At 33.7% G+C, this 13811-nt stretch overlaps 1 protein-coding gene across 5 annotated transcripts in view; it reads right to left on the reverse strand.

Annotated features, from left to right (window-relative positions):
* Positions 1-690: 690 nt before the first annotated feature.
* The window catches only part of LOC109700680 (aldehyde dehydrogenase 1A1), a 131548-nt gene continuing 118427 nt past the window's right edge, over positions 691-13811 (reverse strand). For all 5 annotated transcript variants that reach the window (XM_074052047.1, XM_020185957.2, XM_074052049.1 and 2 more), the window contains 3 exons: positions 10125-10282; positions 5877-5951; positions 691-1287 (listed from right to left, as the gene is read on the reverse strand). In XM_074052047.1, coding sequence (XP_073908148.1) covers positions 1215-1287; positions 5877-5951; positions 10125-10282 — 306 coding nt within the window. In that variant the 3' untranslated portion in view covers positions 691-1214. The remainder of the gene's footprint in view (positions 1288-5876; positions 5952-10124; positions 10283-13811) is intronic.

Below are 13811 nucleotides of genomic sequence, written 5' to 3' on the forward strand. Positions count from 1 at the left end.
TTAAGTCAATTCAATATTTTAAATATTAAAATAAAACACAGAATAGCATTGATAAAAAAGATAGTTTTTACCCATCTTTATAATTTTTATATTCTCTTTTCTAGTATTTAATATAGAAAAAGATATTGCCTGCTATGTTATTTTGGTACTTAATAGCTACATTGAAGCATTAAGTATTGCCCTCCTTGCTTTATTCACTGAAAATCCTCTTACCACTAAGGCTGATGTCCCGTCAAATCTCCTTCATGAAATCATTTCCAATTGCCTCAGTCATACTTCTTTACTATCCCTTGGACACATTACGGTATTTAGAAAGTTCATTTTTATTTTATACCCCCTTCTTTTTGGGTGGCGGGGATTGTGTCTCTGTTCTTCAGTAAATTTACAGTTGAAATAACAGAGTAGTCACTATTCGCCTGTTTTCTATACTACCTTTGCCTAAAACTTTGTAGGAACTCAACAGAAGCTTAGGAAGGACTGTTCCTATGTGTCTCAAATGCATGCAATTAATTTCATGAATTGCTTCAGAAAACAAATTTATTCCATGAACCATTTGAAAATAGGTGGATTAAATATTTATTTTTAAATTTATCTCTATGTTTAGTCTAACAGTACTTTTGAGTGACGGAGATAGATGGTAAATTGCCATAGCCACAATGTTCAACGAAAACAATTAAAACCAAACAAGAATCATGCAGGATTGTTTTTATTAAGCTTTTTATGCAGATTACAGCTAAGTATTTCATTTGACAAGCAGACATGACATCCCTGGAAACATTTCACATTTCAGATACATTACAGCTACTGGGGACAGAGCTACTTACTCTGCAATTAGCATGTAAATTAACTACTTTAAGGAGTCATTATGTTTACCTAAAGGGTTACATGACTAATGACCCTCTTCTGTAAAAAGATTATTCTGGATGAGGACCTATTAAAAAGAAAGCAGATAATTCTATGACAGATCTATAGAGATCTTGCATTCAAATCCATCGCTTTTATTTAGCATAGGAATTGGGCTCACATATCAAAAGGTAAATGATTCTTTCAGAGTAAGCTATGTGATTTCTAGGTGTGGTATTAATACTAATGATTAGCTTATGTTTAAAAGCTTAAGAAAAGAAAATTTTTGTATTTAAATACCACTATGTTAGTGACTGTAGGAGATGCTTAGCCATTGAAGAAGAATCTTCTCTCTACTTTGTGGGATGTTTTTAGGAGTTCTTCTGAGAGATTTTCATTGTGACTGTTTTGATCTCTGTGTATTCCTGGAGACCTTCTTCTCCCCTAGAAAGAAGGAAGATCATTACCTATAAACACCATTGCTCACAGCAGTGCAAGTGTACTGCAGTCTGATTTGGTACCTATTTGTTCTTGCTTATCTAGCTAGGGACAATGGAGAACGTTTTCTGTGTGTAGAGGATTTCATACAGTAGCTAGGTGATCATAAATTGTCTAATTGGTTTAAATTTCATTGTGGAAAAAATTCTTAAACTGTCTTTCATTTAAAGTAATTATGTACTCTTAGTTGATTTCTCAGAAATTGTCCATTTTTAACTATACTTTACTTGATTATTAAAGTTCTAACTAGTCAAAAGACAGTTCAGCCAAATAGAGTTCTATCAATTCTGAGTTTGGTAAGTAGCAACACATAATCACTCAAGAGTAAGTAATCGAGCAAATCATGAACTGAAGTGGAACTTATATTTATCTCCATTAGTGGGTAGAAAATTACCACACACTTACACTTTCCTTCTAAGGTGTCCTAAGTTTTTCAGCTGTAGTTTTGACAATGTCACTTTTTTTCTTTTGGTGGGACTGGAATGAGGGATTTTGTGCTAGTACATCAGGAACTCTACTGCTTGAGGCAAACCTCTAGTTCCACAATGTTATTTGATTCTTGGCAATAAAACAAACAAACAAACAAAAAACAACCCTGACCCTTATTGGTAGAGTTTTCTTTCTTTTTGGATTGTTTGTATGTTTTCTTTGGAGGTTCACCTACATTCAGACTTTTGAGATTTTGCAGATGTTGGGTTTTGTCCTTTAAGTGACATCACCTATCCCTCACCACTTGTTTATAACTTGTAAATCCATGCAAATGACCAGCAATTAACATAAGAAAATCTGTTTGCATCCTGATATTTTGTTTTCAGGATTTTACTTCTGACCAGTTTTGGAAACTATGGTTTACTCTTTATTGAAGAGAAAACTAGAAAGATTGGGCTCAGATATCATCTGTATTATTTTGATGAGAAGATCAAATTGCACACATATAAGATTATTCTTAAAATCACAATTCCTATGCACATGGAGGTTTACAGAGAATAAGATCTTGATCCTTTTCTGACCCTAATTTCTTGTGATGTAGACAGGTACACAGAAGACTTTTTCTCCTGAGAAACCTAATCCACTTACACTGATTATTTTCTTGGTCAATTAAGCTTTTGAAAATACCTTTTGAAAGCTTCAATGAGCATGTTCTCCAAATAATTAAAGGTCTAGACTCAGCTGTCTGAAATCCATTAAAAGGTAATATTTAAATAGTATTTTATCTCACAAAGGTAGATAAATTAATCTATGATTTTTCATTAATAGGTTTTCCATTGTGCTTTGGGTCACAAGGGCACTGGACACTCTCAGGAGAGTTTGTCACACTCAGGCTGTAAAAATCTTTACTTTAAGATTTCTGTGCACATGTTATACCTACGATTGAACAGATGAACATCTGCTTACATTTCTCTTTATCTTATTGAGTCTATGAGTTACCAGTTCTGTGCTTCTAAAGTCTTTCCTGTACCAATCATATGGGACCTTTTCCAAGTACTGATTCTGATTCAGAACTTCTAGAGTGAGGTTTGAGACTGCATTTCTAATAAACTTCCACATGGTACTCATGCTTCTCCTTTATCATCCACACTGGAAGTAAAAAGATGCTAGTAACAAGTTATGTCTATTTTTTCCCTTTGTACCTAGAAATTAACCTTGACTTAGTTAAGCAGGCACAGAGAACATATTTGCTGAAATGAATTGGCAAATATAGTCAAACAAAAAATTCATTTGATTTCTTGCTATAAGCTTGTGGTTTACAATTCTTCCTTGCACCCCCTTTTTGAAAGAGACAGGAGAAAAAAAAATCTGAGACATTCCAAGAATCATTTAAATTTGAAATGTCCTATGAGTCAAGTCTCAAGTGACTAAAGTTAACTTCAGTGAAAATGAGTACAAATACACAAAGGGAGTGATTTCTGCCATTTATCCCACTCTAGTGCCAACACTTTGATCAGAGATTCAGAAATCAAGACTCAGGCACTCCAAGTTACCACTGAACACAGTGGAGTCTGCATACCACCAGTTTTTGGCTCTGTCAGTATTCTTCTAATTTCAATTCTGCTTTTCTCACTTTGTGGACAAATTTTAACTTAACTGTTGAGGGAGTTCATTTGAATTTATTGCTTTAATAATGCCCTTCATATTTCTTGCAACAAATGATTTAATTATCCAATTTGGCAAGTTTATTAGGTAGAATGTAACAGTAGCATTCTCAGCTGGAATTTTTGAAGTAAAGATTACAGTATGATATTTTCCTTTGTATTTTAAAGAAGAAAATTATCTATATCCATATTATGGATTTTAAGGGAATTACAAATGGTTGATTCCTGCCTTAGTTCATCTATTCATTTCCTTTGTTTCAACCTTTGACAAAATTTGACAAAATTATACTAAAAATTGACATGTTTTTGTCTACTTTAATTTTTAAAGAACGTTCCCATGGATGCATGTTAGATAACTTAGCCAGCAGTGAATTAACTGGCCTTCAGAGTAATCTAAACTTTGAATAGCTTTCTGTACAAAGTAATTAGTTTTGACAAGGAATTCTCCAGTAACAGGCACTATAAGAAGAAGAAATGAGGGAAGATCAAAACATTTTTGAGTCCTTACTTTGTAAGAGTTAAAATGTTAGAGATAACACTTTGTGTGTCATTTAACTCTCACAACCATCCTAAGAGGGACACTGATATTTCCATTTTAAATACTAGAAATAGGAGCTCAGAAGTCAGATGACTTGAACCAGGCCACATGGCTAGTTAATGGTGGAGTTGGGATTAAGTGCTGGTCAGTCTCACATTGTGTTTTTTCTGCTATCTGTGCACTCTGCATCAGTTGATCTTCCACATCTGTTTATGGCCTCAGCAACATTCTTAAGGTATCTTGGCTTTTCACTATGCCACTAATAAGAGTCCAGTCAATTTTCTTAGATTTAGGACTTCCCAATATGCACTATGTTTAATTTTGAAATAATACTTCTCAATAAACTGTTACCTCTTCAGCACTCCAAGTGTAATGTCCTTTTCAAGAATGTCCAACTTACCAACATCCTACACTAACTTTATGTCTTAGATGAAGTCCTAACCTTTTGTAAGCTTTTCTGTTACTCTGTCAAATGTCATTTAATTTTTATCCACTGAATTCTTACTAGAGTCAGAACCATAGAATCTAAAGCATGAAAAGCATCTCAAAGACCTACTTTCTTCTATTCTTATTCTTATACAAACTTTGACCTTGTTTAGCAGATGAAAATTGTGAGAGTTAAAGAAATGCTGCATTCAGTGACCCACTCTGTTGATACTCAGATTCTCTGTCCTTCAATAATTTGCTCTTCAATCTAACTACTTCCTTTTAACTTCATGAGGCATGAACTCCTACTGTATTACTTCTTATTTCATACTGTAGGTAACTATTTTACACTATATGTCTTTTTTTAAAAAAAATATATTCCTTCTACCAACACAATTATATGGAGGATGAGACACAGTTCTAGGTCTCTGGGACTCCTAGGATGTCATCCATAACAAGTACATAGTGACTATCTATTCAGAAAGTGGATAGAAAATTTTATGTTCCCTCTAGTTCTTTGCCTCTCCAAATATATTCATTTTACTGCAATTTTGCAAATTCATTAAGACAGATGACAAAGCTTATGGCTATATAATGCATCCATAAATTTGGAAACTGAGATTTATTTTACTTGCCATTAACAAAATGGGAAGTTTTTTTATTCCATAATTTGTATATGATATTTCATTTTTCTTAATGAGTTTTTATTTATTAACAAGTGTAAGAAAATTTTAAGACCTGAAATTGTTAAAAATACTAGAAGAAAGTTAACTACATATAGTTAGTTCCCCTACTTTCTGGGTATACATATGTATGCATATATTTTTAAAAGTCTATGTATATATTGGTTTGAAAAACCAAAGACTCATGAAGGCATTTTATATAAATATTCTCAATCTAGTCACAAGTATAAAAACATGTATTCCTCAGTCAAGTTTTTCTCTTAGATTATACTTTAGTACCCAAAATAATTCATTTAGGTAACTTAAAATTTTAGAGTCTACTCAATATATTTCAACAAATCAGAATCATTCACCTTAATGCTAAAGCTGCTTGGGATTAGGACACTAATTTAGTTATTTAAGAGGCATATTCAGATAACTAAAGGGCTCTTACATTTGCATGCTTCATATAGTCTGTAATGTAGAGGTTATACCACCTTTCTGAAAATGATTCCCAGATGAATTACTTTCATAAATACAACAAGGAATCCTAAATGTAGGCAATAATTCAAATACCAATGTATAGTGGTGGTTCCTTATAAGTATTAGGAGCTTAATACATTTTATTTCTCTTTGCTATTACATTTCTGTACTTATGAAGAACATGAAACATTTAATAAGCTATTTGGTGGTATGAATTTCCAAGAAAGAACAGAGGCAGGTTTTATTTAAGGTGGTGAACATAGATTAATTCCCTATAAGTAACAACCACTTTCACCAAAATAAGCATTTAATTTAAGAGAAAGTTATTCTTACAGTTCTCGTCCATTTCCAGACATCTTAAATCCACCAAATGGGGACTGGGCAGATACCAAGCTGTAGCAATTTACCCTGGAAAAAAAAAAGAAATATATCATAGGTAATACTTAGGAAATAACTTATGTCAAGAACTGTGAGTTTTAGAAATTCAGAGAACTCTTTAAGAACTCAATTCATTTCAGTATAATGTAGTCATTGAGATAAAAATTAGCCAATAAATTAGAACACAAAATTATATACATATATTTATACATATACACATAAAATCTAGAAATAGGTAGATGATACAAATCTGTATGGGATAGTCATTTGGGTAGTACAGCGTGTCTCTAAGCAGTAGTATTGAATTATAAAAGAGAGAATAGTCAGAAGGAAAGATATGATTTGCTAGAGATTGAAATTTGCTGTATGGGTATTCTTTAATGCCTATATTTAATAATCTTTGTAAGTTTCTTGAGGTTTATTTACTTATCAGGCTAGAATCAATTGTAATTACAGTGTATATTGTAATATTTGATTCATTTTTCATTAATTGGATCAAAAAATTTATGAAACAAAGGTCTTGGCAAGAATTGTACTTTGTTTATCAGATGTCATAAAGTATTTAAAGATGTTTATCTGTAGAAGTGTAATTAGAAAATGGGAATAAAATTATAGACAACTTTTCACTAGAAGATCAAGACAACAGCAGGGATTAGAATGCAGTTTTCTTTTTTTTTTTAATTTTATTATTCATATGTGCATACAAGGCTTGGGTCATTTCTCCCCCCTGCCCCTACCCCCTCCCTTACCACCTACTCCGCCCCCTCCCTCTCCCCGTCACCCCCTCAATACCCAGCAGAAACTATATTGCCCTTATCTCTAATTTTGTTGAAGAAAGAGTATATAAGCCATAATAGGAAGGAACAAGTGTTTTTGCTGGTTGAGATAAGGATAGCTATACAGGGAGTTGACTCACATTAATTTCCTGTAGAATGCAGTTTTCATGCCATGAATAATTTGTTTAGCTTTAAATTTCCAGTGACTAAAGTTCTCTGCAAAATCTAATTATGTACATAATTCTCATTATATTCCAAAGGAAAATAAAATAAAGGAGAAAATAACACTGTGTTTTTACATTTTTCCTTCTCTACATTCTTTTACAATAGGTAGACTGTAAGGTGACCCCCAGATAAATTGTATTATGCTTGGAAGAGTTTGTTCATACTTTGATTTTTAGGTAACATTCAGATGTTTCCTAAGAGAAAATATTTACTATCTCTATTCCCACTGTTCCCACATTCTCATGAGGCCACACAGTTCTTACCCATGCCTTCCACACTAGAGGGATAGTTCTTTGAATAAATTTATACCTATAGAAGGAAATTTTCTAGGCTTTGTATAACTGTTCTTTCAATTGAAAATAAGATCTCTACTTTGAAATTATAGGTAAAATCTCAGCAACTCTGTAATTCAATAGTTCTCCTTTAAATCCAAAGCAGTTATTAGATCTGAGATGATGCTAGAACATTATTATGCTCTAGAATATAAAGCAATAGGAAGATAGTGATACCCTCTGTTTCAATAATATAGAAATACTTAATAGCATTGTCAAGCACTCAGTCAAATAATGTACCAATGACTTTCTTGTTTGATGTCTTATTAAGCATTGTTTAATTTTCTGTTACTCAAAAATCAAAATCCTAAAACTTCAGTTTGATCAAATGTACAGAAAATAAGTTTTATCTTTTGATTCCACATTGAAAATGACATTGTTTTAGTATACATTAACAGAAAACTGAGAAATAGTCACTCTGTGAGTTAGAATTGTTATCAGGACTGGGTGTGGTGGTACGTGCATGTAATCCTAACCACTAGAGAGGCAGAGATAGGAGGAGCATGCTTGGTTCAGGCAAACCATGAGTCAGTATCTGAAAATTAAATTAAACCAATATGGTCTGGGAGCAAGGTTTAAGTGTTAAAGATTGTGTTTAACAAGGATGAAACCCTGAGTTCAATTCCTGCTTCCCCAAAATACTTTCTAGCCTCTCTAAGTATGTGTTTCCTTACCTGTAAAGTAAAGATGATGATAGTTAGTGGGGTTGTTTCTAGCCTCTGTAAGATGGTGCACAGAATGTGCTTGTTGAAGTTCTCAGTGCATAGTAAGTCTTTAGTAAATGGAGATATTGTATGCAAGGCAAATACTAATATTTTAGTATTTTGTTAATACTTTTATCATAGAAAAATTCTTTATTGACCCCTACATATGCTATTCAAGAACATGAATGATTTCATTTAACAGTCTCTGAAGGAAAGCATCTCATTATAAAAAGAAAGAATCTCTGGTCCTTAGGGGACTGAGGGAACCGAGGAGTTCTGACAGGATAAAAATCGTGGAGAAAACAGTCTAGGAACTGGGGTTAGGCAGGGAACACAAGAATTTGAGAGGCACAGCTTCAGAATTTATATCTTGTAAAGTAAACATAAAAATCAAAGATATAACCTCTGTAAAAAATTAGAGGAACAAACTTCTCAAAATTCAATATGTTCTACTAAGTTATAACAACATCTCTAACAATTCCAGGAAAGTAAGAATCTGATATTACGTTAGCCAGGTTCAGAAAGCAAAAGGTTGCATGTTGTTCTCTCTTATATGTGGAATATGGGCCCAATACAAATGCAAGCTATATTGTATGTACATATAAATACATGCAGAACATGTACCCAAAAGTGGCACTGATAGAGGAGAGGAAGGGAAGAGGAAAAGAAGGAAAGAAAGATAATGAATAATAATAATGACATATCTGTGTAGGAACAAGACAAAACAAAACACACTGAAAGTGTTGAACCACATAGTATGGAGGAAAGGAGTAAGGAAGTGGAAGGGGAGTTAGACTAACTAAAGTACAATACACCTGAAAGTATGATACCAAGACAAAAATCCTACTCAACAATGAATAGACTTCTGTACAATGATGGACAAGAATGTAAAACAGATCATGCCTAAGGGAAGGAAACTAATGGAAGGAGGAAGGTAAATGAAGAAAGTAAACTCCCTGTATAGCTATCCTTATCTCAACTAGCAAAAACCCTTGGTCCTTCCTATTATTACTTAGACTATTTCTTCAACAAAATTAGTGATAAGGGCAAAATAGTTTCTGCCTGGTAGCAAGGGGGTGGAGGGATGAGGGAGGGGGCGGGAGGAAAGGGAGAGGGTGGAGAAATGACCCAAACATTGTATGCATATATGAATAAAAGAAAAAAAAAGAAAGTAAAGAAGATGAATATGGTTGATGTACTTTCTTTACAAGGCTGAATATGGAACGTTCAAAACTGTTGAAATCACCATAAGAAGGGGACTGAGGTAGAAAAGATAATAATGGAGAAGGATGAGCTAATTCTGGGCATAATACACCAGAAATGTTACAATGAAACTCCTGCATAACCATCATAAACATACAAAAATGTCTTTTTTAAAAAATGAAGGTAAAACCCCCTGCCTGGGGCTGTTAGCAGTGGGAAGGGGCTGAGTATAAGGATAGGGTGAAGGAGGAAGAATATGGTGGAAGGAGTATATATACATGTATGAAAATGGAACAAAGACCTGTTGAAGTTGTTCTAAAAAGAGGCAGGGGAATGAAGGAGAAAGATGGAGGGAATGAATCTAATGTATATTTTAAGTATGTTTGTAAGCATCAAAATATAACCCTGGTATAGTTAGAAGTAAGTAAATACATATATGCCTAAATAAATAAAGCAAAGTACACTGTAAACATGTATAATGGAATCTCCTTGCATTGCTAATGTTTGTTATTTCAAAAATAAAATAAAATGTAATAAAGATTTAAAAAAAATTAAATGCTTGCATACATAAGGTTCTCAAATAAATGTTATCATATCTAATTAAACTTGATTAAAATAACTTTTAGCTCCTTTGAACATAGAATAGTGCCAGGTGCCTAGACTTACTAGTAATAGCTATATTGTGTAATTCAAATATCTACAAAATATTTTGGCTAACTAATTTCAAAAGGCTAGATAGAGTTAAAGAAACTTCTTCCAATATAGTAGTTATTTATCATTGGGACTATTTTTTGTTGCTGTTGTTGTTTTACTTTTTAGGCAGCAAATACTTTTTCTTTTTTTTTTTTTTTAAATGAGGTCACGAAATTTCATCAAAAAATTCGAGGCCAGAAAAGTTCAAGAGAAGTTAAACTATTGATGTGGCTCACATCCAGAGGCATCTATACCTTCAGTTTCACTTACCACACTGTTCCAGCCTGCAGAGCAGCGGAGACTGTCACAGCTTTGTCAAGGTCTCTGGTAAAGACTCCTGCTGCTAAGCCATAAGTAGTATTGTTTGCTCTCTTGATCACTTCATCTAAAGATTTGAACTTCATGATTTGCTGCACTGGTCCAAATATCTATACAATAAGAAATGAATGAAATAAATAAAAATAGGCCAATACTGAACATATTGAATGTTATTGTAGATCTTCCCCCCATAGACTTTTCTAAATTGGTTAAGATTTTATTCACAGCTCAGGCCTACATGTAAGAATTAAACTATGTAGCTGTAGAAAACAAATGGTGAAAACAGTAATGGTCATATGTTCTCTTTGAAATAAGAGAATATACCAGTAAATAAGGAGATACTTATTTTCTAGCTGTGAGAATTAAGATTCCAAGAACTTATGATTGTACATCAAATCATTAACTTCACAATTTCTTAGAAACATTTGAAAATTTCTTCTTAGCTATCCTCATCTTCCAAGTACCTACATAAAGCAATGCTTTACTGGATAGACAAGTAAGCAATGACTAATATTTATGTTTTAATTATCTGTGTTCCGTTGATTGAAATATCAACTCTGGTACTGTACTGATATCTTTTTATAATTAGCCAAGTTAGGTAAAATAACAATGGAGTTTTATTCAGATTTTACTTTGTAGACCAACCTTATATAACTTACATATGCCAACAGAATAACTTCTTATTGGAAGAGTTTAATTCTGAACCATACTATATTAACCAAAGCGTGAGTTCACCAGCAATGGCTATAATCACAGGACAAGAAACAAAATTCACAAATTGCTTATTCTAATGGAAGCCACTGTCACTCTTGCCAGACTCTAGTTATTATAGCCTGAACTCAACTCATTCTGTTTTTCACCCTAAATAGAAGGAAAAAAACTGGATTTTCTTTTAAAATTAAGCTCCTGTATTTCAATAAACCCTTATTAGAACCAATAAAAGAGATGCTCTTCTGAGTTAACAAAATATTATGGGAAATGTGAATGAAGGTAGGAAAAAATCAGAAATGACAAACATAATTATATTATTTTACTTAACTTGGCTAATTATAAAAATATTCTAGTACAGTAGAAGTGTTGATATTTCAATCAATGGAACCCAGATAATTAAGTTTGCTATTTGTTGTTGTTGATGGTGGTACTGGGGTTTGATCTCAAGGCCTTGCACTTGTTCAGCAGAAACTCTCACTTGAGCCATGCCCCCAGACCTTTTCTTTATTTTTCAGATAGCATTTCATGCTTTTTGCCCTGGACTGTCCCCAGACTATAATCCTTCTACCACTATCTCTCTCCTGGCTGAGATTACAGGCATGTACGATTACACTCATCTTTTATTTGAGGTAGGGTTTCACTAGTATTTTTACCTTGACCAGCCTTGCCTTACAATTCTCTCAGCTCCACCTCCCACATAGCTGGGATTACTGTAAGAATTATAGGAGCACAGTAACGTTTCCTTGAGTTATGATCATTTTCCCCTACTCCTTTCTATCAGGTATTAGTCAAGATGTATAAGAACTGAAGCTCTAACCAAATACAAATTTACCAATAAATGAAAATAATATAATTCAGTAGACTGAATTGATGTAGAGGAACTATGTTGAATATCTACATAAATCAGCTTTTATTTTGTTTTCCTATTTATTTTTTTCTATTTGCAAATCTGAATATGCCTTTTCCCCATGATTTGATGACATTTGGGGGAAAAGAAAATAGCCTCAAGGTTGGTTATTGTGATTGATGCCTGTAACCCCAGCTACTTAGGAGAGAGGATTGTAGTTTGAGGCCAGCTCTGGCAAAAAGTTACCAAGACCCGATCTCAACCAGTAAGTTGGCATGGTAGGTCATATGTGTAATACCAGCTACATAGAAGGTATAGGTAGGATCACAGCCTGAATTCAGACTCAGGCCAAAATGTGAGACCTCATCCACAGATTAATTAATGCAAAAAGGAGTAAGGGTGTGGCTTAAATGGTAGAGTGCCTGCCTAGCAGTTAAAAAGATGAGGTTCTGAGTTCAAACCCAAGCACTGTCAAAATAAAGAACCTGTTGTATTATAGACAAGAAGTACAAGTTTACTGAATGAAATGATTCTGATCCAGTATCTTTAAGCTGTCAGTGTCTCAGTGTCTTATTTTTATTTATGTTTTGGTGGTACTGGGGCTTAAACTCAAGGCCTCACCCTTGCCAGGCAAGCTCTCTACCACTCAAGCCACTCCACAGGCCCTTTTTGTGTTGGGTATTTTTGAGATAATGGCTCATAAACTAATTGTCCAAGTTGGCCTCAAACCATGATCCTCTTGATCTCTGCCTCTTGAGTAGCTAGGATTTCAGGTGTGACACACCAGCACCTGGATTTGAGTGTATATAGCAACTTCACAGAACAAAGCCAGAGCATTGACTTCTGCATTTATTAAAATCCTTCTGCATTTATTAAAATTCTTCAGACGGGTGACGATGGCTCATACCTGTAATCCTAGCTATGCAGGATGCAGAGATCAGGAAGATCACAGTTCAAAGCCAACCCAGGGAAATGGTTTGTGAGACCCTATCTCAAAAAACCCTTCACAAAAACAGGGCTGTTGGAATAGCTCAAAGTGAAGGCCCTGAGTTCAAGCCCCAGTATGGCCAAAAAAAAAGGACTTCTGTGTCCATGAGGTAGAATATTTACTGTGTCTTTATGCACACTGAATCTTCCTAGGTATATGTCATAACTCCATATGACATCTTCCTTAATTTTACTAAGTCTGACCTTACCCATAACAGATGATGTGTTAAAATATAATTCTGTTTATATATTATATATTAAGTATATAAGTAATTCTGTTTAAATATAAATATTCATCTCTTATATCATTCCCCATCCTCCATGTGCTTTGGGTCCCAGATTTTTCCAACTGTTAATTTTATGTAATATTGAATATTTTATATGAATATGTGTGTGTGTATGTGATGTGTACCAAATTTCTATATTGGGATATGGAAAATTAGGAAGTTTAAGTGATGAAAAAATATAGGGTAAAGAACATAGTGTTAGGTTACGAGTGACTTAAGAGATGAATATTATTGTCAAATATATGGGGGATTCTTATGTAGAAAACAGTCACAGGGCAAATATGGCACCCATAATAGGATGTGTATATTTGTTTATTTATTTATTTGCAGTAAAAGAACATAAAATCTACCCTCAGGAATTTTAAGAAGATGATACACTCATTAATTATAATCATCATATTGTACAGTATAGTTCTTGAACTTTGTCTTCCTAAATTTGTTTCCTTTAACCAATATCTCCTCCATCCTCATCTCCACAGAACCTTGGTAGCTTCCATTGCACTCTATGCTCCTATGAGTTTGATGGGTTCCTGTTCTACATATAATTGGAACAGAGGTTCAGTTGTGCCTCTGTGTGCCTGGCATATTTCATGTAGCAAAATGTCTTCATGCTTACCTGTGTTGTCACAAATGGCAAGATACTTTTCTATTACTTTCAGGCTGTGAAAGAAGGAAGCCCCTAAAGATTGTTAAGCATACTGCTTTGTATTTGAGACTTGATCACAAATAACTTAAGCCTTTCTCTACAGCAGAAATGAGGAGTACCATCTACTAAGAAAGATGTTCAAAGAGCTGAGAATGTCAGAG

Source organism: Castor canadensis, chromosome 13 (genome assembly GCF_047511655.1).
Source record: "Castor canadensis chromosome 13, mCasCan1.hap1v2, whole genome shotgun sequence".
Taxonomy (NCBI): Eukaryota; Metazoa; Chordata; class Mammalia; order Rodentia; family Castoridae; genus Castor; species Castor canadensis.